Source organism: Aplidium turbinatum, chromosome 3 (assembly GCF_918807975.1).
Source record: "Aplidium turbinatum chromosome 3, kaAplTurb1.1, whole genome shotgun sequence".
Lineage (NCBI taxonomy): Eukaryota > Metazoa > Chordata > Ascidiacea > Aplousobranchia > Polyclinidae > Aplidium > Aplidium turbinatum.
The window spans coordinates 21,156,595-21,182,740 of NC_137474.1; the positions used below are offsets into that span (position 1 = coordinate 21,156,595).

A 26,146-nucleotide genomic window follows, 5' to 3' on the forward strand; every position below is an offset into this window, starting at 1 on the left:
CACAGCTCCATTTTCGTAACACAATGCTAAAAAATGTTTCAGTAATAATGAATGGCGGTTTTTCTGATCATTTGTAATACAAATAACAGAACAATTTACAAGTCCAAGCCATGTGAGAGCAAAGCTAAAGACTATAAGCATGAGATTATTTGTAAAAGCCCAGCAGCTGTTAAGTGAATTTTGACAGTTTTCGCAAAACAATAATTTTTAAGCAAAAAATTCTATTAAAAAAAACTTTCTTGGTTTTCCAAATTATAATGAGTTTGATTAAAATGTTTGCTTGCAAGATTTACCTTAGGCCTAGGGTAGGGGTGAGTAAAATTTACTCCCGGTTAAAAACCAATTGTGTACTAGGCTACATACGACAGTATCATAACTATAAGCACATATGGTAGGTATTGCAATACGTCAAAATCACAGCACTGGAAGAAAATACACAGCAACATCAAGAACACTACTATTGCTTCCACTGTACTCTATGATGTAATAAAGATTAATACGTAGCCAGCAGGGAAATTCAAATTAATGAGTTTTTTGTGCTATCTGGCTTTGAGGGTTGCCAGCACGGCAACCACAATTATAGGGAAGGGCCACCTGAACGACGACCATAACGCATTTTCGTTTGCACATCTGTTGTGGCTGTCATGCTGGCAACTTTCAAAGCCAGATAGCACAAAATTCAAACATCCACGTAGGATACATGCAGTATACCAACAATCATGAGTGATTATTGCGTTCCGACATCCATTAGGTAAATATAAAAAAAATGGGAACAGGTCGTTTTGACGCCAAAGAGCTTTGGTTCGGGGTAATGTTAGGGATTAGGACTGGCGGCAAAACACCCCTCCGAAACCACGTTTGAATAACAACATTAAAGATATTAATTAATTGGTTAATAACATTAAACTCGACTTCACCACAAGAATTAATATTAGTGCATAAACGGCACAACAGTGTTTGGCAATAGCTTGTCGGGATAAGATTTTCCCAAATACAACTACTGTACGAAGGAAGCAAACCGAATTAAGAGGCAAGCAAAAATAATAATTTGCAGCAAGATGTTAAAAGAGAACACTAAAAGGTCAACAGACAATCAAAAAACAGATAGCGTCCATGTATCGTCCGAATTTTTATCTGCGCCGGAAGTTTTGTTTGCCCGGTTCTTTTTTTTTCATTTCTGTCACTGTGATATTCTCCTATATCACTAGGCTCGACCGCAAAGGCAATCCGACTGTTGTCGAATATAGATGGAAATGGTTTATTAAATTGGAGCGAAATAACAATGATACTTGACGTTTTTGCCAACAGTCTCTCAAACCACAATCCCGAGTGATCAGAACAGGAGTGTGATCAAAGAAGTCTTTTTCTGAAATAACATAAAAGCACAAATCACGCATTTGCCTAAAACTACAGTACAAGGCAATAATGATTAATGTGAGTTTTTTACATTGCTACATCCATCGTGAATATGCGTCGACCTTTAGCGCTTTACGGACAGATAGTGTGAATTAAATCAGCAATAAATTCCACATAATTAAAATGTCCATACCAATTTTTGCCAAGTAAGCCGGTGAGTTGCGACAACAGCAACCGTCTGAAATTCTTTACACAGGATTCCAATGCGGTTACAATTCAGCTATAACAAATGAAATTAACGCGTTACGATACGTCGAAAATACGTAGATCATGCACAATAAAGCTGTGTCATTAAGTAAGCCCTTTTACAAGTGAACACAGCGCGTACAAAACTGATAGTGATAGATATGTTCAGCTTAGATACGTCAGACTATTAACACATACAGTAGCAAAGGCTAAATTTACAAATTAGCAATCAATTTGTACGGTACTCACATGAAGCAATCTCTTTAAAGCTGCTTGCCCGAATTCTACAAACCTCGACTTACTAAATAAGTCCGAACTGGCTGACAAAACAACCCAAGTTCACAGATGAACAGAACTTTTGCCCAACGTTGGCTACAAACTGTCTGATAATATTTCAGGCACAAGTGGGCTTATTTAAGATAAATTTTTACATGTTTTGAAGTTCCCAAATTATAATAAAGAAGCAACAAATCGAACACAATATTTTCCATGAATCACGGAATGTTGTTTCCGTACGCGATAAACTAAGATCCCAAGGGACGATGATTTCAATAAATCGTTACGTCACAATAAACTTGGAGCCACCGTGTTTTGCAAGGGCATATGAAATCACCAAAATGTTTTCCAAAATAAAGTGTTTTTTCTATATTGTTTTAAGCTAAGCAACTTTCCAGTACATCAATTACGGTTGATCAATCGCCAGGAGAAAGCTACTATGCCGTCAAAAAAGGGCATTTATCAATATATTATCACTCGTAAACACGTGAACTTCAAAACTTAGAAAGTGAAGAGAAAATATCTTACACTCCCTCCAAAAATAGGAAAACTATGCAAGCCTATTTTTAACGTGAAACAAGATATTTTCGCAATTACGAAGGGTAAAGGCAAAAAACTCTACGGCTGCAATACTGAAGCGAGTCATAAAACACAGATACGAAACATTATGTATCTACTCATTGTTGTCTCCACACCGCATGCAGGAACGACAATGCGTAGATACCGCGAAAAATAAAATCCACAATTGACTTCCGGTATATCGGGTTCCCACAGCAACGGATCAGCAGAGCGTTCATAAAATCAGCAAAGCGTCTATTATTTGCCCTCAGATCCAGGCAATTGCTTCGTAGAAGCGCATGAAAATGCAGTTCTTGCACTGCTTCGATCTATACAGTATTTGTGTCGATAGCAGGATCATCTGAGACCTCGGCTGGCTTGCAGATAAGACACAGCTTTGCAATCGGCCTTCTCAGGATGCCGGTACCGACTCGAACATCTACTTGTCGCACTACTCCGTGCTTATCTGGATATGTATGAATGATTCTTCCCATAGTCCAACGTCGTCGTGGAAAATTATCGTCAACAATTAAGACGACGTCATTCGTCTCGAAGTTGCATTTTCGGTCTGGCCATTTTTGTCTCAAAGCGATTGTCGGTAAATACTCCTTTTTCCACCTTCGCCAGAACTCATCGGCTAGGAAATGAACTCTTCGCCATTGTCGTCGCGCATAGCAGTCTTTTTCGTTTGCCTTCACGGAAAGCATTGGAGGATCACTCTCCAAATTGTGTCGTAATAAATGATTTGGTGTTAGTGGTTGTTGATCCGTCGAATTGTAGTTCACTGGAACCAGCGGTCGTGAGTTCAGGATGTTTTCCACTTCAATCATGAAGGTGTTCAGCGTGTCGTCCGTCAGTGTGCCGAACTTGGAGAGCATAAAGTCGAGAATCCGTCGAACCGAGCGGATCATTCGTTCCCAGACGCCTCCGAAGTGAGACGCCCCTGGTGGATTGAAATTCCACCTCATGGCTTTTCGTCGAAAGTATTGTTCAATGCTGGGGTCCTGTAAAGATCTCAAACAATCCTTTATTACGCGATGTGCACCGACAAAATTGGTGCCATTATCACTAAACACTTCCTTAGGATTTCCCCGTCTGGCAGCGAATCGTCGAAAAGCATTAAGAAATGCGTCAGTAGACATGTCATTGGCAATCTCTAAGTGGACTGCCCTCATAGTTAAGCAAGTGAAAATGCATCCATACCTTTTTACCATGCTCCTTCCCTGCTTAACCATGAAGGGTCCGAAGTAGTCGACTCCAACAGAACTGAAAGGAGGTTCATCAGAGCGTAGACAAACATCAGGTAGATCAGTCATCTTCTGCTCTCCTGTTGTCACATGGCTGCTAACGATCTTCCGCACAGCGGCGGAATCCTTGAAGAAGTTAAACCGCTCATGCAAAGACGTCCAAGTGTGTGCTATTCCTGCATGACCAACATGGAGATTCTGCTTCAAAATAAACGAAATTTTAGATTGACTTGAATACGAAAGAATGATTGGATGTTTGATATTGCAAGGACTCGCTGTATTCTCCAAGCGTCCTTCTACCCTCAAGGTGTCTGTAAAGTTATCATTAACAGAGTGCGGATACGAAATCGCGCTGTAATTTTGATTGAAAGCGTCGAAAAAGTAATGCAGTCGGTCTATGCTCACCCTACCTAACTGCAATGACTTTAAACAATGTTGCAAAGTGGCACTCTGCAATTCAAAGAGTTGAGGGAACCGCTCCCTCCATTCGTCTACATCGGGCTGGTACAATGGCCCTTGCATCAATACATTGTCTAATGAAATTCCTCTGTGTTGGGCCACACAATCGGAAACAATTTTTACTGCGTCTGACTTATTTTGGTCGAACACTGGGTCATGAGGGAGGTACCGTGCCGCATCTGCGCGGTCATCATCACGGCCCTTCCTGTCCTCCACTGAAGTAGGAAAATCTACGTCCCTAAAGATTGTCTGGGAGTTCTGTACCTGATATTGGCTTATTAGATTAACCATTGCCTGTTTTGAGTTTGCCCGCTTGATTCCGGGTCCAATCACGCTCCATCCTAAAGGAGTCTTTAATGCACAGGGATCTCTTCTCCCTCCATACCTCGAATCCAGATGCCTATGAGCATATGGAACGTCAGTGCCTATTAGTAATGAAACCTCTTCAGTATCCAGGTGAGGGAACTGGATACCCTTCAGGTGAGGCCATGCTTCTATATCTGAATCTGTTAAAGGACGATTGTTTCTGAACGCCAAATCGTCCAGCGACACCGCTTCTCTTATATCCAGCTCATCAGTGTCATCTAGCGGCCGAATTTTAAAATCTAATTTTCGGCAATCAACCGATCTCGGCATTTGGCCCACAGTTGTCAATTGGATTCTGTCTGGCTGACCTCTTAAACCCAATTTCTTCACCAGTGACGTGGTGCAAAACGTGGTGTCACTTCCTGTGTCTAAAAATGCGTTAACGGTCAAGCATTTATTTCCGTTATAAACCTTGACCGGGATAACGCAGAAAAAGAAATTCTTTCTTTCCTCAGACAATGTTTCGCACCTTGCAATGGTGGCTGGCCTGCCATTGCTATCTATGCTTTGGTTAATGTTACTGGGACCTGATGAAAGGTCGAGCTGCTGTCTCGGGCCAGTAGGTCCCATTTCCTCATGCAGCAAAGTGTTGTGGCGACGTCCACAACCCTTTGCTGTGCAAGCCGGCGGTCTATCACAAGACCTAACAACGTGCTTGTCGCTGAAGCAGTTGTAACACCTTCCTTTGTATCTGATAAAGTCCCTGCGATCAGAAATTGACTTTTTCAGAAATTCATTGCATCTACCTATTGGATGCGGTCCGTTGCAAAGGTAGCATGCCATCCTCGGCCGTGAAGCAACCGTCGCTTCAACGGCAGAACAAGAGCTCTTCTGGGTATATCGGGGGCTGGCTGGGGCCTTTTGATCTCGTTTCACCGACCTGCACAGTAAACCTCCAAAAGCGTTTAATACTCTCGATTCTTCTTCCACAAACCCTACAAAGTCGTTAAATGTAGCTTGCCTCCCTGACTGCAGCATAATGTTTGCAGTGCGACGCCTCCAGCCCTTCTGCGTTTCCATCGGCAACTTGGCAGCCAGCATCACCATGGTATCCACTGTGTTAAGGTCGCCCAAGTTTTCGAGCTTCCCTAGCACCAGTGAACACTGACGTAAGAGTTGGGAATAATCGCGCATGCCCAACGCGTCTTCGCTCTTTATATCAGGCCTTCCCATGAGCCTTGTAACGAAAGACCTAGCGACAATATGGGGCACGCCATAATTGTCGTGCAGAAGTTTCCTCGCTTCTGCGTATCCTCCACTGGAGTCGATAATCGAACAATGCTCGATTAAGTGCTTGGCTTTCCCTCGGCACTGCTGCAATAGTAGAGTCATTCGCATTCCATCGGTGTGAGCTCGACTCTCCAAGTGGGTCTCGAAATGACGAATAAAGGTCCAATACTCAATTGGCTCGCCTGAAAATGTCATGTGCTCTGGCTTAGGCATGCACATGCCCTCGCCAACAGCTTTCACGATGCAAGGCAAAATTTCAGAATCGGAGGGCTGAAAGCGAACAGTTTTATCTACTTCAGTCACCGCACGGTCAGGCTGGAATTCCGGCACCTTTCCTGTACCGAGATCCACCTGACCCACATGCATGCTGGCACCCCCTCTACCAGGTAGCGCAAGACCAGGCTGGCAGTCCGGCACCTTCGGTGTGCCAGAATCCACATGGTCCTCGCATAAGCTGGCTAGAGACGTGGACCGTCTGCATTCTTCAGACTGGTCCAAAACTTCTAACTGCGCTTTTGCTGTCTCGACAGCCAATTTGGCCTCGAACCTTTCCCTCTCAGCCCGTAGTCTTTGATCTTCTTCGATGTTTTTCAACTTAAGTTCGGCAAGTTTCTTGGCTAGTGCCGCCTCCGTTCTCTGCCTTTCACTGACAGACGTGCTACAGGAAGAGCGAGAGCGGCTAGACCTCTTCGATCGGCGACTATACACCACACTCGCCGCTGGCGTTTCTCGCAAAGCTGAACGTTCGACATGCGGCTCGGGTTCGGCGCTCAGTTCTGCTCGAGCAACGCTAATGTCTAATTTCCTTTGAATCCAAGCCTGCTTCATCGCCTCTAGTTCGCAAAAGTCATCATTTGCGTATTTAAAAGTTTTTAAGTGATCTTCCATCATTGGTAGCAGCCGGTCATAAACTCGCTGAAACGATTCTTCAGCGTTTTTAAATTCTACGACACTCTTAGCTTTCGCAGCTTTCTGGCATAAAACGAACCAAGAAGCTAACCTTTTGTCTTCTCGCGTTGCTTTGTCCAGAGAGAATTCCTCGACATGAGTTTCCGGCGAACCTGACGCTGAAACCGATGGAAGGTTCTGGGTTTCCTCAGAAGATGGATTTTCCTGCTCAATTGGAGTTTCTGTTGTTTGAGACATCTTTGCTTACTGCAGAAAGTTTCAATGTAAAAAAGGTAAGAAATGATCCACAAATATTGATGAAAGTCCACAAAAGATAATAAAGCAACAAAGAAATGGGAAGCCTAAAAATCACCTATCCAGGGACAGTTTCTTGATATGTAATTTGTAAAACAGTGGTCAGATTGTCAGCAAAGACACTAGAAATAATTTGCGAAATAGGCAAAAGAAACCAGAAAACTAGTGTGCCGACTTTAGGGGACGAGAAACTAAATATTGTCTACCACAGGCAATAAGAAACAAGAAAAACTATTGCCGACCCACGGCAGAAAATTGAAAACTAATGTGATATTATCCTCTATCACTAGGCTCGACCGCAAAGGCAACCCGGCTGTTGTCGAATATAAATGGAAATCGTTTATTGAATTGGAGCGAAATTACAATGATACTTGACGTTTTTGTCAACAGTCTTTCAAACCACAATCCCGAGTGATCAGAACAGGAGTGTGATCAAAAGAAGTCGTTTTCAATTTTTGCCAAGTAAGCCGGTGAGTTGCGACAACAGCAACCGTCTGAAATTCTTTACACAGGATTCCAATGCGGTTACAATTCAGCTATAACAAATGAAATTAACGCGTTACGATACGTCGAAAATACGTAGATCATGCACAATAAAGCTGTGTCATTAAGTAAGCCCTTTTACAAGTGAACACAGCGCGTACAAAACTGATAGTGATAGATATGTTCAGCTTAGATACGTCAGACTATTAACACATACAGTAGCAAAGGCTAAATTTACAAATTAGCAATCAATTTGTACGGTACTCACATGAAGCAATCTCTTTAAAGCTGCTTGCCCGAATTCTACAAACCTCGACTTACTAAATAAGTCCGAACTGGCTGACAAAACAACCCAAGTTCACAGATGAACAGAACTTTTGCCCAACGTTGGCTACAAACTGTCTGATAATATTTCAGGCACAAGTGGGCTTATTTAAGATAAATTTTTACATGTTTTGAAGTTCCCAAATTATAATAAAGAAGCAACAAATCGAACACAATATTTTCCATGAATCACGGAATGTTGTTTCCGTACGCGATAAACTAAGATCCCAAGGGACGATGATTTCAATAAATCGTTACGTCACAATAAACTTGGAGCCACCGTGTTTTGCAAGGGCATATGAAATCACCAAAATGTTTTCCAAAATAAAGTGTTTTTTCTATATTGTTTTAAGCTAAGCAACTTTCCAGTACATCAATTACGGTTGATCAATCGCCAGGAGAAAGCTACTATGCCGTCAAAAAAGGGCATTTATCAATATATTATCACTCGTAAACACGTGAACTTCAAAACTTAGAAAGTGAAGAGAAAATATCTTACAGTCACCAACCGCCTTCAAATACCGCTTCACTGCAGATTTGAAAACTTTGTCCGTCGCCTTGGCTTGCCTTCGAATCACATCTGTAATAATACAATATGAGCTCTCTGTGAAAACAATTTCGCTCACAACAACAACTTAATTACACTACTAACTCATTATTAGGGATCGAACCGATGGCAAGTGTCCTTAACCTGCATGAGGACATAAGCGGGGTTCATTACAATTAAATGTACTGTATAAATCCCCCTATGACGTAGCAAGACGGGTAGTAATAAAACAAAATTGTAATTAAGGAACGTTCAAATATTACGTAACGCCTGCGACGGGGGGGGGGTATGTAAAGCGTTACGTTAGCGTCACATCGGTGGGGGAGAGGGTTTAATATAATTCATCAGTGATAATACTCAGCATTATTGAAATATCTTTTGTGATAAGGTGCTGCTGAAACGAGTGTTTTATCCTGCAACAACAACCACGCATGTGATATTGGGAAGGCATGGCTAAATAGTAGAAACTGATATATTACAGGACGTTGTCACATTTTAACGTTTATATTACAGAAAAATATTCCATTCCTTGATGAATCTTCCAATTTGTCAATCCTCAGTTGATTTGATTTATATTTAACTTCCATTCATAAAAACAAAGAAGCCTGGCATTTTCCACCATCGTACTGTAGTATGCATGGTGTTAGCAATAGCATTGCAGCACTTATTACTGACGGTAGCTCGTAAAACTACTTAAATATACAATTATATAAATACAAACTTACCAAATAACACTTTTTTATTTTCAGATCAAGAAAGCCAGTTTTTTCGTTTTTTTGCACTTCAATTAAACTGAGCGGCCAGATCGTCATTCACAAAAGGTCGCATAACTCTCCACACAGTTTCGGTACAATTATTTCCTCCAACCGTTATTTTCCATCGCTGTTAAATGAACATCCACGCGTTACTCAATAGTCAGTTTAGAACTGAACAAGGTAACAAGCGAAGTCTAGATCGTGAACTCAAACCAAACAACCACACGTTCTATATATTGGTTAATCGTTAGGTTATTCTTTAAAAATCATCATAAATTGGTTTAATAAACATGATTCTATTTTACAAACTAAAGTATTTCTGCACACAAAATGTATGTGGAAGCGTTTAGAGCAAAACAAACAAGTTTTAAAAATTGAAACTGAGCAGTTGAATAATTAAAAGCCCAGACAGCAAAATCTGTCATTTTTACATTGGTTCAATGTCCGCAGACGTTACATCAATGTAAAAATGACAGGTTTTGCTGTCTGGGAGGTTCTAATCTTTTTTGAGTATGATTTACTGTAGTTACCACCTGCAAAGGGAAAACAAACATGTAACTAATATGACAACAGTTACTTTATAGGCGCAATAACAAATATTTTGTCAACACGTCATGTTAGAATTTAACTGATCGGTTGTTGCATGACATAAGGCTGGTGTAGCCATGTCGGAATATGATTGCATGTACCTATTCCGACATGGCCTACCACACATGTAGCTTGTGGCATAAAAGTGTATAACAAATGAATACAGTGACTTACAATAGCTGCCAAAACATCCGCATCTGCTTCTAACTTTTCTTCCAGATCAAAAAGAAAGCGTTTGTTAGCTTGCTTAAATCTTCATGTAATTAAGGTTAAAACACAAAATAAACTAGGACACAGTTCCCTCTTTCGACACTTTCTTACATGCTGTAGGCGTAACCGGGTACAGCAAAATAAGTGCAAAGTAAGCTTTATTGTACAGCAGTCTACTACCCAATAACTGAGCAAGCGCAAAAGAGTGAAAAGACAATTAATCAGACAAACAGGCTCTTCAAATCAAATCAACCGCGTGTTTGAAATGGCACGTGACTTCAATCAAGCGCAACTAAACGGTATGATGACGAAATTTTTCTAATCAAGCGCGAAGCTCGGCCTTTCGTAGGAAACCAACACCACTGACGAAACTCGACTGCGCGTTGCCAGCGGAAAGCGAGCGAAAATCGAAAGCGCGTCTCTCGCTCGAAAGTCGACGGCGCAGAGCTAGCAGAAAACGCTCACATTGGCGACATCGAAAATCGTTAGCTGTAGGACAGCGCCTGACTGGCGAATATCGTCATGACTTTAAAGAAAAAAAATCATGACGATATTCGCCAGTGAGGCGCTGTCCTACAGCTAACGATTTTCGATGTCGCCAATGTGAGCGCTCGCCGCCCTGATGACGCCAGCTGCACGCCGACTATTGCTACCTGGGAAGTTGTGATGCCTTATGCCTATCTACTTTATGCAAGTTAGAACAACTCAATTGAACAAGTGGAATTAACAAGTCTCTCCAGTATATTCAAATGTTTCATTCACCAGTCAATTTCATCTTTTCCTTTTCCCTCACCTTCTCCCTCCTCCCTCACCTTCTACCATCTCCTTCACGTTTTCAGTGATTTTCTGGCGAACACGATCAAGCAACTCACTACGGGGTTTTGACCAGTCAGGTCAGGGTTTTGACCGGTTTAAACCTAGTTTTGACCGGTTAAAACCAGGTTTAAACCGCTAATAGAGATCAACCCTGCAACAAAGCTAATACAGTATTACAACTTTATATACTGTATAATTGGCAAATAAATGAAAGCGTAGTTCAGGTTTAGATGTATTATAGCCTACTGAATTAGAATATGTAGGCTACAGTATCCGGAATGGCCCATTTCGGTGAGTCCGATTCGGTGAGTCTGATTCGGTGAGTCCGATCCCTTAACGGAGGATTTTTTCAATTTTTTTTTTAAATTATTGGGTACCGCAGCCTAATTATTATTGCCGTGTTAGGGTATGGGGTTAGAGGTTAGGAACTCACCGAATCGGACTCACTGAATTGGACTCACCGAATAGTAGCAGACCCTACAGTATCATAGGTTACCGTATGCTGTTTCATTAGCCCTGAATCTATTGAGGCCGAGTGGGGTACCGTATATTTGACTTGTACTGCTACAATACAGAGCAGTACCGGTATAACACAATGTACCAGTATTCGGTATCTATAGGCTAGGTCTGTGATTTAAAGGTAAAATTTAGTAAGGTACTTTATAAAGCAAACAGACAAACAAACCTTTGAAGTCATGACATAGACTACCGGTATATCAATGGTAGGCTATATACATGATCAAGTGGTATTATTTTTTTTGTATTGCAGTTAACATTGCTTCAATTAAAAAATAAAACATAGCCTACAATTAAATAAAAAACTGGTAGAACTTAAAAAGTTCCTGCTCTGTACGATAAAAAGCATAATGGGTACAAAGATAGGAAGTTGAAGAAAAAGTTACAGAAAGAAATGAAAAAGATTTAGGCCATCCGGTAATTATTAATTTATATTCTGACTTAAAAAATATTAAATAGGCTATAATGATTGATAACAAAACAACTTAGTTGGAAAACATTGCTAAAACGATAAAAAAAACATTACTGCTGTTGCTGATGTCAGTGAGCTGAAAAGAAATCTAGTTCTAGTGTGACAACATTTGTTGTTCATATACTGTTTTGGTTTTTCACTGCGTGTTTTACTGCTTTTGTGTCACCATACTAATCTTAAGTGTATGACTGTACGTAATGCTTATTTACAGGTAGAGCTGGGCGATATTTCGATACGATACGATATTTTTTCGGCAGCGATATTTATTCACAAAGCTCCGATTTCATCGTTTATAAATGTACTGAAATTATAGCAACATTTTCGCATGCGCAGTGACACAAACATCGCATGCGCAGACAACCCAGTGTGTGTGCATTTTACTATTTACGCATTGCGAGCAGTCTTTGTGATTACGCAATTCTGCTTATTGATTCCCACGTGTTGCGTTGTTGCGAAGGATGAAGTCCGGTAAATACGATAGGAAACTTGCAAGCTGACTGAATTTACGTAGCATAGCGTAGCGGATGTATCATAGTGTAGCGGCCATAGCCTACGGTAGCTACAGCTAGGGATGGGCAAAATAGAATAATTAGCTATTCTAGAATAATTCAAGAATATTTTTAGAATTTCGAATATCTATTCTAGAATTTGACGACACTGGGCGAGTTGGCTCAAAATCGCCACTCTTGGAAACAAATAAGCCATGTTGATGCGCAATCTGCCGCAGGCGGAGATAACGACTGATGATGATTCTAGAATAATTTTGATTAATTTCAGAAAATGTCAAAAAGCTTTGTTTTTATTCTGGTTTTATTTAGGACACATAATGAAAAAGTGGCAACGAATCGTAAAACAACAGTAACTGCCCAGGAGAGCAAGTCTTTGTTAATTGTTACAGTGAAGAATGTTTAAAGCTTCTAAATGCTCGCCAGCTATCTGAGTCGCAATTGCAGTTTTGATGCTGTTAATCCCGCATTCGCGAAGAATCTTTCTCAGGATGCAGGAGTGGCTAAATACTTCCCCTCAAGATCAAACAACAGCGGGAACTTTTCTTAATTTTTGTTCCACCATTCAATTGCATCTCTGTTTTTCACTTTTGCCTAAAGGTACGATCATATTTCATTTCGGTTTGGAAAATTCGATTCGAAATGTGATTTCAATTCGAATAATTAGATATTCGGATTGCAACTATTCGAAATTCTATATTGCCCATCCCTAGCTACAGCTTGGTAGATACGGTATATACTTTATTTTGTTTTGCTACTCACAGCTGCATCTCTATTTTGCATTAAAAACTATCAACAAGGATAGCTGCATCTGTACATGGTGGTGAGCTAATGCACTTGCAAAAGTTGCAAGAAAACTTTTGTGCATTCAAGCCACCAGTGTTAGTAGGGAAAAGGTGTTTTCACTTAGTGGTTCAATTGTTTCCAAGAAGAGATCGTGCCTAAAACCTTGTCAATGTCAACATGCTGACACTTTTGTCCAAAAATCTTTAGTTAGCGACAGTTAAATCGCAGCATTGTTTGCAATAAATGTTGTTCATTTCAGTACCAGTGCTCAGTATGTTTTTCATGCAGTTATAGAAAGCCATGCTTTGCGATTCGCCGTAAAATATCGAAACTTAGATAATATCGTTTTATTTTTGGTAATATCGTATCGAAATTATTTTACCAATATCGCCCAGCTCTGTTTACAGGGTAGCAACTGAGCTATCTAAACAAACTTTACTTTCGTATTTGATGATGAATAAACACATGGATTGAAATTAGCAATACAAAGTAATGGCGTGGCTATATTTACAGCACTAGTGTTACCAGATAAGAAATTTTTCCATAATTTGAGTAAAGTTTAAAGTAGTTGAAGACAAATACTTGTGATTTAGGAGATTTTGAAATCCTGGGCAAAACTCTTAGGTTAACCCTATTCTTGGCAACACTTGTTGCAAAACAATGCGTTTTGATTGCAACCACGGTAGCCTAATCCATGGTTAAATTAGCAGTGGGCTATACTGGGGTGATTTTTCAAAAACAACAGAACTAGAGTTTAAGAGGTGCCTATGGACATATCTAGGAACGTGCAAAAAAATTTTTTTAATTATTGTGCAAATTCCGGATGGAGCCCGGACTTTATGTGAAAAATACATGATGGCCGCCATACAAATTGACAAATCTGCAATAAATTTGTTTCCTGTTAAGCTTTTGGGCTAATTTTGGTGTCAAAAGAAGCAGAAAGTTGAGCTTGTTACAAATGCTTCATCCATTCATCAGCATAACACAAGATATCTAACAAGCAACAACTATTTTATAAATAGATCAAACACAGAATTTGGCAAAAAGTCCATGCAGGTATTGGGACCAATGGTCTGATCAGAGGTTCCAAGTAGGCTAAAAAACTTATCATTTCATTGTTTCAAAAAAGAGATCAAAACATTAATTTTACAAAGCTACAGTGCATCGTAAGTGATATGTTATGGAAGCCAACTTGCCAGTTTCATTATTATGCAATACAATGTTCAGTCGGAAACTAGATTAATCTATGCTTGCTTCTTGGAAATTGTGTTTAGGCCTACGTTATCTTAAATATGTTTTTTTTTTTTTGGTGCGTATGTTGAAGCGCGGGAACGTTTTAACGTTTTATTTTTCTCTTCCGCAGGGTGGCAATTGACTTGTAGACCGTATGGTCGTTTCGTTGTCTCCCTGTCGGTATGGGAACTTGTGTAACTTTGCATTGTGTATATTAATTGCATATTTCAAACATGTACCTATGTTCCTGTTACTGACAAATAAAACATTGATTGATTGATTGATAAAAGAGCAATAAGCATTTATTGTGTATGGGAACTATACAAAACAAAGGGAAAAAAGTGCTTTTTGAAGATTTTTTCAGCTTGTTTTTGTCAAATTCTTCAAAATTTTTCACATTTTACTTCATTTCAGATTTTTAGATTTGAGTTATTAGAAATCGCATGTCATTAGCTAAATTATTATGCCTGATGATTGTTCACCTCTGTCCTCTATGGCTTGGTGATAAGTAGGGCCAGTTTTATTTTGACTTAAAAAAAAAAATTTCACTTTATTTTTATCAAACTTTGACTTTTTATTTTGACCTAACAAAATTGCTTATTTGTAGAGGGCACAGTTCTTTCTTGAATTTGATACCAGTTACCTAAACATAATATTTTGTCGATTTCAGACCTATACGTAATATTTTGTTGAAAAGTCAAGGTGTTTTATGAATTATGAAAAGTGTGACATGTGTTTTGGCGATAGAAAAATCTTGACAAATCTGTCTAACTTTTGCTGTAGACGATTTAGCTTGCTTAGGCATTTTGTATTATAGAATGTCAGTAGGCTCTTCCTAAAATCTAAACTGTTGATCTTCGAAAAGACAACGTTTGTGAAGAGGAAATGTTTTTATAAAAAAATATTTAAATATGTATAACAATGAATAAACAAGGGACAATTTGCGAGAAAAGTTACTGCTGATCTAAGTGGGCACTGGGCATTGTGACATATTTCCTGCTTTTATGGGTTAACATGGTTTAATTGTGTCGCAGTTTCTAATTTACAATGCTTCCACAAGAATTTTGACAAAAATTACTCTCAAGAAACACAAAAAGTTTGTCAAAAGCCATAATTTGACCAATTTTGACTTTATTTTGACCTATAAACTTGTTAGAAGCAGCTCCCCTAGGTGCTGAAAACTTTATTCTTTGATTCGTGGATAAACAAGGTCTTTAAAAATTTTTGACTTTATTGGCTTTTGCGGGCCCTAACTGATAAGCTTCCAACGATTTATGATGCAGCGACAATAATATTCTTTTTGGCTCCATCAATCAAGACTCTCAAGAGGTATGTGTCATTGATGCCTCACCTGTGTGCCTGTGGAGTTTCTAATCTTGAAACCCTTTCTGAGTTTCATGTTCCCTGGAAGCATGTGAATGCTGAATCACACAGCCCCACAACAGACCTCAACCACTACTTAGTTTCTGCTATGGAATTCCTACAGCAGTATCGACGCACGCCAACTCCGAGTGGCTACTCTCCAAGCCAATTACTCAACAATCGTCAGATCGAACCAAAATCGACACGCTTCTCCCCACATTGTCTCAAGTGGTACCCCGACAAAAACCTCACAACACGGACGCCTCCGAAGGTACAAAACGGCATTTCAAACCGGGAGATCTCTGTTACGCGCTATCATTCACTCCACGACGGAGCCAGGATCCTCGTTGGGTTCCAGCCGAGGTGATTAAGCGACAGGGTAGCCGAATCTTCCTGGTACGTCTGCTGTCACATGGTCTGACGTGGAGGCGCCATATGGACCAACTGCAACCTCGCTATGCATCATCGGAGGACCAAGAGCCGGGAGAAACTCCTGCACCAACAGTCGACTCCTCCCCTGTCTCCACCTCAGCTCGAACGGATTCGGACGACACACCGACTGTACCGGAATTCGGGCCACACAACCCACGAAGGTCGAACCGTCGCCGCAGACCTCCGGCTCGTTTCCGACTTTGAGTTTTATTGTTTAATTCGGTGTCTTGTTCATATTTTTCTTGTGTATAAAAATTATCGGGGGAGGTGTTATAGTCGTCATTTTATTTACGTTGAATATATGTAACTCGTGACCAGCGTCACTACATAATCACCGTTCAGCGTTTTCTGGTACAGACGTTGGAATTGATTACCACCGCACTGCGCGTGTAATCAATTGAGCGTTCTGTACCACGTTCCTCAGTTGATTGTTTTGCGTTTCTTTCTTACTATATATTGCGTTGATTTTATACACTGAATCAGTAAGTAACAAGAAGTAAATGGTTTTCTCACTTGGTTGGCTATCACTACAATTATTATTGTTTATTTTATATTAAACGTCTGGAAATACAACAGCACTGTAGAATGTGACCACTACCAGCAGGTTAACGAGAAGAACAATACCATGCTGAGACCAAAAAGAGATGACATTCAGGATGCTATTCCTGTTCAAATCGTCCCTGTCACAGTAGAGACTGAATGGGTGTTCCAAGGTGTGACGACCATTGTGTCATTATTAAAGTGTATAAATGTTTCTCAAACATCTAGTGTATTTCATGACATTTTTATATGAATTTCATATACCGGTAACAAGTTATCTGTATCATATAGCCTATAGTGTTGAAATTGTCATTGTTATTCTTGGATGCAACCAGTAATCTTAAGTTGCACCAACAAAAATGAAGAAATTATGAAAAATAATGACCAAAATATAATAGTTTCAATGTTTTATGAAACTTTCAAGCATGCTGGGCGTTTTGTTGCTCCATTTAAAGTAACAGGCTCATTTTGCTGCTTCTTTTGACACCAAAATCAGCTCAAAAGCTTGACAGGAAGCAAATTCATTGCAGATTTGTCAATTTATATGACGGCCATCTTGTATTTTTCACATTAAGTCCGGGCTCCATCCAGAATTTGCACAAAATTAAAAAAAAAATTTGCACGTTCCTAGGTATGTCCATAGGCACCTTTTAAACTCTAGTTCTGCTGTGTTACTTGAAAAAAGTCAAAATCACCCCAGTATAGACCACTGCTAGTTAAATATAACCACTTCGAATAAGTACTGTAACTGTAAGCTGAAAAATACAATTAGTACGTTGTGAGTGAGGATTTTAGTTTCTAAAATGATGGTATGGGAGAAAATAATTAATATATACCACACCTAAAATTACAGAAATCAAAAAGTTATTTGTGTAAGTCCTGTGCAGATAAGTCTTTTAAATGGATATTTTCCACAAAACTTGCATAAGAAAGATCCAAAGATTCTTTCAATTTCTTGCTTTTAGTGGAAGAATCTTCACAAAGTATAAAGTAGAGACAGAAATTGTGGTTATATTACTTAGGCTAGTGAGTGACTTTGTAGTATTGTCTCAACAATGTCACTGTGAATCTGAATATATGTATTGCAATGGAATTACTCAAAAATTAAGAGCATGAGCTATACAAATGCAAAATCTGATTGTGGTCGAGCTGTGAGTTACCTTCAAAACAAAACTTTTCCTTTATACATGTTACCAAATATATTAATTATTGTGGAGATTCATATGCTAAAATTAAGAAATTTCATGCTTAAAATTAGTAAAAGCTAATTACAATGCTTATTTTATGTGCAGCTGTGGAACTGAAAGACCCGGATGACAACAGTGAGAGCATTTGTAATGACATTTTTGTCTCAAAGCACAAATTCGTTTGAAGACTTCACCGACGGGGTAATTATTACCTACTACCTAGAATCACAAAATGCAAGGTGATGATGTGAGAGTCCTGTTAGGAGTATTTAAGAAAGACCGAAAAGTTTATACAAAAATAAAATTCAAGTAAGAAAAAGAAAATTTTTGTCTTGTCTGATATGCGGATAGTGCAAGTAACATCAGGACATGAAAAAGCATTGCATTGTAAGAACTATAACAGACGTCGAGCTAATTGTGTCCCTCGTCCTTGACATTGAAAATATTAAATATCTTCAAATTATATATAAACAGATGAAACCAAGCAACCACACGGCGTTTAACATAATATATTAAACTGAACATAAACTATCTACAAACGTTTTCGGCCATACACGTGTTAGCTCTTTTCAAGTAACGAAAAAATAACTGATGTTTGTTACATATGATGCGTGTTTGCCTCGGATGCCTCGCGGAATTAACTGCCATATGATGTGCCTTTCTCCTCTGCTTTTCCGTTTCATTCTTATGCATTTCGTTTTCAATTTAGTGTGAAGATCAGTTATTTATTTCAATGTAGATGTAAAATCAGTTATTTTTTCGTTACTTGTAAAGGGCTAACATGTGTATGGCCAAAAACGTTCGTAGATAGTTTATGTTCAGTTTAATATATTATGTTAAATGCCGTGTGGTTGCTAGGTTTCATCTGTTTATGGTTGAAGAAAGTCACATCTTTACCAAAATTGTATCTTCAAATTAGGTGTGTAAGATGTATGCTTGCTTTTCGATATATACTGTACAAACTGTTACATCCAAGGTCGACCAATCATGTTATTTAAGTGTTGAAGGTTTTTGTTTTTGACATAAATCAAGCAACTTTAGTACTTTTTTGTAGTTCTTTTTTATGCGGCCTGCATCGTAACTTAAATATTTTTTCAGGAATGTTTGCTCTCTATGTTAAAAGAAAACTCGTCAGCAATACAGACAGCACTGTCACTGTCTACCGCTACATACAATACAGATGAAGAAGCATTGTTTGGTCAATTGATTAACTGCACCAAACTTTGAAGCATAGACATCAGACAAACACGCCTCTGATATGTGCATGTCACACAGTGTTTAGTATGTATGCACCATTCAACAGAAAAGCACATTATAAGTGTGATTTAACTTGTCTGATTTTTTAATATTTATATATCACATAAAGTTTGCAGATGATAGGCTTATTTGTTACTTATTCCCCAGTTTACATGGTCTCAAACAAATATCTTCTAAACTGCTGTGACGGTTACCCGTATTTACTTGATTGTAAGCCGCGGCTTATAAACTTTTTTTTACATCATGTTTGCGGCTTAAATTCAAGGGCTGCTTACAATCAAAGGCGGCTTACATTTTTTCTTTTTGCCTTTTTCCTTGTCGACTTTGCCATAGATGTTTTGCCGTACTGCGTTGTCTGATGCCGACAATTGTGAAGTTGTGACGTGCATTTTAAATTGTCGCATGCATTTATGACGTGCATTCGAAAGAAAAAAAGGAGTTGTCAGTTTTATTTATGGTACTTACCAGTAAACAGTTTCAGCTTTGCGTGTACTGTAAACAGTATTTTGCGGCTTACATTCAAGGGCGGCTTACAGTAAATTTTTAACACTATCACATGCGGCTTACAATCAAGGGCGGCTTACAATCAAGCAAATACGGTAATCGGTTACGCTTCCAAACATCACATTGTTTGTAATTGTAAAAGATCTTTAACATTTTAAACTTTTTTGAATCCCACTCGCTTGAGCCTGAGAAATTTCTCTTTGTTGGGTCGGTTAAGTGTTTAGGTGTATATATACATGTAACAGTTAACTGTTTGTTTAATGAACTGGATATTTTGCGGCAAATGCGCTCACTTTGCTGCATTGCCAACAAACGAAAATCGCTATTTTATAAATGTTCAACGACTGTTAAGAAAACTCCGTTTCGCTCATACTGTACGTCTTTTTATGCTTTGTAACTGTTGCATAAATATCGTCTTTTTTGTTTTAATCGTTTACGAGTAGCTTACAATGACTAGTTTAGAACGCTACATAATCTGCCGCGATATGTGAGCGCACGTGAATATCAAATTAATTGTGTTTTTCTTCTTGATCACCCTGCTTGCCATCACTTTGTTGCAAATTGCAATGTGACTGGTTTGAAAAGTATAAAAGATTGGAGGGGAGTTTGGCACTAAAATTGTATGTATTGTAGTAATTTGAAGTTTGCCTTAGACGATGTGGATTGCACTGGCGTTATTCAAATCATTTGAGATTATTTAAACACCGTAAAGAAGCTATTATATGCAACCCAGACATCCACTCTTTCTGGTCAAAATCGTACCCGATCTGGTAAAGATTTGGACCAGATAAAATGGCTGTCTGGGAGGGCTGTGGTCTGTGGAGTCGGGCAAAAAATATGCGACTCCTCGTTTTATAACTAGCCGGCTTCTAAAATTTAATTTCATCAAAGTTACGATCGAAATTGGTACAGCAACTTTTACAAAATTAACAAAAACAAGCACTTCTATTTTCGGGTGAAGTTTCAGACTCAAATACGGCGAACAAGAAATAACATTCTTTTAAAAAGAGTCTAAACAAAAATTTTGTTTTTCAATATTTTGTATCAAGTCGGAGTGAGCCTTTTAAATGACTCCATTCCGGACACGCCAAAATTCCTCCGACTCCACAGCCATGGTTGGTTACAGTACATAATTGTTCTGTATATTGTTTGCAATTATTTGAATTTGTATTGTATCTAGTTTACTTTGATATGTGTGGCTGATAAAAGTGCTTATTGTCTGCAAATATGTGGGCTGTGCATTCACAATGATCTGTGGACTTATATGCACTGTACCGTCATTTTCATGCTTGTACCAGATTAGCTTATTTCTTGCTATAGTAGTCATTCGTTGTTTTACTTGGTTCAATCAGTGTTAAGAGCGTTTACTGCCACTGGTATGATCGATATCACTTATCATATGAATCTTTCTAGTCGTTAAAGTAGACTAAGTTTAAGTGATGAATGGTGTAGGTTCTTTTTCGAAGGATTCAATATTTCAGTGTATGTTCAGGTCTTGGTTTCATCATGTGCCTAAGCCTTATGCTAGGCCTATTTGCCCAGTGTAGATACGAACGTAGCTACACTATCTGCGGCTTGACTCATACTACATATTTTTTCGTTTGTTACGTTGTAGTTATCGTCAATTTTCGTTTTTAACTTCGAAGCCTTACAATATACTGGTACCCCGTAGTTGCTTGCTTCGGTACATCCGTGCTTGGTTTGGTAGTTTTTAGAGCAAAGAAAGAGCCCGACGCGTGTAGCTGTAGCCTATATTGCCAGTCGTATATGACTGTTGATGTTTGCAGAGCATCTGATGTCAGCCACAGCCTGTACTTTTTGGACTGTTGTGATGCAGAGATATGTTAAGGCAAGACCGTCTTGGTTAAGGGCAAACCATAAAACTTGTAAGAGAAGCGGGAAAGTTAACGCAAGATTCCAAATGAAATTTCACAAATGGGTCACTTGAATAACGACCAATTGTATTTCCCAACATCGCTGAAAATAAAAGTAACCTGCGCTTGCAGTTTGTTTTTATTCTGACCATCACAACAAAAAATAATCCAGTATATGGCAAACATAGCAGTATTCCAAAAATGGGTAGAAGCGACGCTGACTCGTTTTGTCAAAGCCAGGGATGGTCAAAGCGGAGCTGACACGTTTTGTCAAGAAAGCAGATCAACTAAGGTAGACCTACTAGGCTACTACTCATTCTAAACTAACGATGGAATCATTCCTCATTTACGTCACAAGATTTTCTCTCCCAGGACCCAGGTCATCCAGTGGCGTATCCAGAAAAAAAATTGGGAGGGGCCAAATATTTGGTGAAATGATGAGAACGACAAAGTGTTTGATTAAGCCATCGCCACCTGATGTGCAGTGATGGGAGGTGGGTGCAGAGATGGGTGCAGTGCAGTGATGAAAATTTTTGCAAATTTACACTCAAATAATGGATTATAGCGCTTTCTGGAAACACGTTTAGGGTAATATTTGTATGAAATTTATTAGCAGATAAACAGCTATTAACTTATTAAAGGTAGCTCTTACACACAAACGGGCAAAAACTGCGTCTAAAATTAGAGAACACCAAAAACTCAGCTACACAAAAACTCAATAACTACACAAAAACCCAACAGAGTAAGCCATTCTGAAATTGCTCCACAAATTAGATAAAAGAAACGTAAATAGCTTAAATTTTGCGCGATTTACGATTTGCAAAACTTATTGGTGTCTAAAACAAGTCCTTGGGGGCAGTGGCGGCTCGTCCATAGAAACTGCAAAACTGCAGCACCCCCTGCACATTTCAGTATTTTATTTTTTTTATTAATTTCACGTTTTTTCTCGTGTTCTCTATAGATCCTACCGACTAGAAGTTTCATAACTTCTGGGTTTTAAAAAATATGATGATTTTTTAAGTTTTGTATTTGGCAGCTCTGAACTGCAAGCCCTGCAGTTGCGATCTTATAAAAGAAGAACAAAGAGAAATTGTTACGTCATATTTTGGCTCAGGTTGCTTCAAATCCCACAATTTCGAACTGCAAATTTTGCAGTTGCTGGTCACGTGGTCAGGCTAGCTACTGTTGCAAATACTGTTGTTATCAAGCACGATATGAGGTGGCTGCGACTGATGCTGTTACATGGTTAGACTAATGTGCTTTGCTTTCTCCACAAAAAAATAAAGCTTAGACTAGGTTTTCATTAGTGTTGTTAAATTAAATTTAAGAAAAGCTCTACCAATAAATTTTTGTGGTTACCAAACCTGGTTGATTTTTTATAAATTAAATGTAACCTAGGTTCATTGTTAACTTACGATAATAAGTTAAGGCCAAAGGTCACATGCTAAAACAGCCTATTTAAACTTGATGAACATCAGGAAATTAATTGCTCAAATAGCCTCAGAATTCATGAAATACCACTAAAGTAAGGTAAAATCTATGGGGGTCATGTCCCTAGACCCCTTGGCATCGCGCCTTTGGCGCTCGCTCTTTCACGTATAGGCTACCTCCGGTTGCAGCACCCCCTGCTATAAATACCACGAGCCGCCACTGCTTGGGGGTGTTAATATCCAGATGTCTTGGAAAACGTTATAAATTTCTACAAATTTTACTATATTTTCAACAAGGGCTCAACTTCGGAATCCAAAATTTAAAAATTTGGGGGGCCATGGCCCCTTTCGCCCCCCCCCCCCCCCTTGGCTACGCCTATGCCCTCGGTCTTGGATCATTATATGGCTTTATTAAATTAGTTGTAAGTTGCTTGTTTCTGCTTCGATTTTTACAATTGAACGATTGCTGGAAAGCACAAGCTATCGTCTACCCAAATAAAGCTAAGCCAGACTCTAAAAGTTAAAAATATTTCCTAGGTAAAGAGTTGAACTTGACCGACTTCAACCATTTATACGAAGAATACTGTGAAATATTCATACAACGTACTTCTTTTATTTATTAATGACCGGATACCAGATTTTAGGCTCTAGCGTGCCAGCATTATATCGTGGTCGAAACGAAATTAGAATTGACAGTGAGCTATGGATTTTAGAACAAATAATAATAATTTAGCTCAATCTCTTTGGACTGATGAGTTTATTACGGTATGTGTATCTAATTAATGTGTTGTTCTATTTGAATAAGGCGGGGACATAGTGAGTATCGGGACGCGAAGGCGATTTCAGGCGTTGTTGGGAGAAGGGCGATTGTAGCAAACAACTATTTTTGCACAAATAGGTTGCTCGTAACCGTTCCACTGCATTTTAATGCGCAAAAAGCATACATGACTATTGTAGTTGAAAATATAAATTTATTGCAGGTTTGTAAAACATATATTATACGGTATTCATTACCTCTGGCTCTACGCACACTAGTCCAGCACAACATTGAATGCACTAAAGCACGTACAAGTCGTACATAGACTACTGTCATTGACACATTATAGTTACGCATGTTACCTAACACTATTAACAGCTACACAGTAATGAAAGCGATAACATCTATTTTCGTACGTTTCGTCAATCAATACAATTGACTTCTTCAAGAAGATACATCAGATGGTGTAACATGACAGAGCACAATACCATGCAACAGTGACAATCAAGGAAGCAAGTAAATGATAAGATTGATGATACAAGCAATTTGAACAACGTAGTTAATGCTTCCAACACCTTGATCAAATTTACCCAAGTCAAATATTCTACAGTGTAAATGTCTACTTTATATCGCCATTTAGATTGCACTATGTTTTGTAATATTATACAGTATAGACAAAAGACAAGTAGACGTAAATATACAACAGCAACTGCACCAATACTCACTTCATACGATTGGTTGTAAATAAATGTGAAGTAAGCATATAATAAACATTTAAGTACAATACCAAGCAAGCTTGAAAAAACTGTTCAGGTGTTTATGAGAGTAGCAACTCTATTCGCAGTGAGGTATAACAAATAAGAATAAAGTAGCAATAAAAGCATGTAAACAAAACATAACTAACCTTTGTGTGTGCTTTTTAAAGTAAGTTTTCGAACCTTTCGATTAGTTACCATTGTGGAAGGTGCAATCTCCGGGGCATTAAATCGTTTCAGTTCATTTTTAGCGAAACAGTTAAATGCAGTGCACACAATTAAGTTAAAGTCGGAATGTCCATTACCACACTTTTGCTGAACTAAATCGCCAATACCACGAGACTCTTCGACATTCAAGATTGAAGTAAAAATAAAACGCGAATTCAACAAACTAAACAGTTTCGACTTTGCCAAGTCATTACACAGTAAGGCGATGTGAAATTTGAATGGACAAAATCGAATTATCACACAGGGTGACTACTGTTGTGTAGAGTATTTTTGTGAAGTTTTATGCAATAAAATCCAGTATCCGTAAACATGTAAGCGTTTTAAGGTTAGTATTTTCTAATTCTTGCAAGGTGATTCCACAAAACATACTATCACAACGCATCAATCCACGTGATCCAGATGGCGCGCTCTGAATGGCTAGTTAGGGAAAACGCGTTGTGTGCCGCACACACGCGAGCGCGAGCGATTGCTGTCTGCTGCTGAGAGATTTATAACTTGAGATGCTGAATTGCTGATTATATATTATTGAAGATAAGGCTGCAAAATTCAGATAAGAAGTTGTGTTCAGCCGAAATGTTTGCTATGATTTTATACTTGGTTGTTAAATCATTCAGGCTTCGGTTCAAAGTCAGTTTAGGCTAGGTTTTCCAAATTGTGTAAAGTAGGCCTAAGAGGCAGTGTCTGTAATTATCAGGTCTTCTGGAATAAGAACTGCTTATTCAGGTGAAGTTGCTGTTTGTGGTTCTGCATTTTTTGTATGTAGCTTTGAGAATGACACTAATAAAGTTCATAGTATTACGGAAGGCTCAGACAACTAAGTTTTCAGCACTTAAATTCTTAGTTCTGTGTACTGTAAGTGGGCTATGTTTTTTTTCAAAAAATACAATAATCTCTTCACATATTATCTTTAGTTCATAAAGCTAACCTTGTTGTGAGTAGCATTGTTTACTGTTAAATCATGCCTAAAAGTTCTAAAAAGAGAGTAAGAAGCTTGGAAAGCTCTTCTGTCATTGGACCCTCCAAGGAGCTTCCCACTGCTGATTTACCAACACTACGATATGTTCTTGCATTCTGCAGCCTACTTTGTTAAAGGTGATACTCAAGTACTTTATTACTGCAACTTTTTCTCTGACAGGTTTTAACTAAGCTTGGTAGTGACATAAAATATAGACCAACTCGTATACCTTTGTATGGATGAAGGGTAGTTGTTAAAAATACTAACATATACCGTAGCTTGCATGAATGAACAGTACACGTAGGCTACAATAACCAACTAGCAGACACTTCAAAACTTTAATGTGTTGAAATAATTAATTGCACGTTTACAGAGACAGAGCACTCACAAGGAATTAATTTTTCAGGAAGCTGGAAAAAAAGCTAACTATTCTCTTTTCAAATGAAGATCGCATTCCTAAAACAATTGAGGTTTCTCCTCTCCCAACGTTATCGTGGAGTAGAAGCACCGTTATACCAAATTGGGCTTCTTGACAAAAGGACAACGAAAACGCTTCAAAGGAGAGTTAACAAAAAGGTAAGTTCTTACATACGGTATAGTTACAAACTTTTTTGGCTAGTAATTTTCTATGAAGTGTAGGCTAAGGCTTTATAAGTATATTCTTTGATAACAGGGTCATGCATAGACA

General features: G+C 38.7%; 1 protein-coding gene and 1 long non-coding RNA gene across 2 annotated transcripts; one reads left to right on the plus strand and one right to left on the minus strand.

The window, feature by feature from the left end:
* Window positions 1-2,765: 2,765 nt before the first annotated feature.
* Window positions 2,766-6,884, minus strand: LOC145766628 (uncharacterized). Its single transcript, XM_082578342.1, has one exon. The coding sequence runs from the start codon at window positions 6,882-6,884 to the stop codon at window positions 2,766-2,768; it is 4,119 nt and encodes a 1,372-aa protein (XP_082434468.1).
* A 4,573-nt stretch (window positions 6,885-11,457) lies between these two features.
* Window positions 11,458-21,130, plus strand: LOC145767144 (uncharacterized). The gene is made up of 3 exons (XR_014288740.1): window positions 11,458-11,597; window positions 17,804-17,899; window positions 18,797-21,130. It is a non-coding gene; the product is annotated as an uncharacterized LOC145767144 (long non-coding RNA).
* The last annotated feature ends 5,016 nt before the right edge of the window (window positions 21,131-26,146 follow it).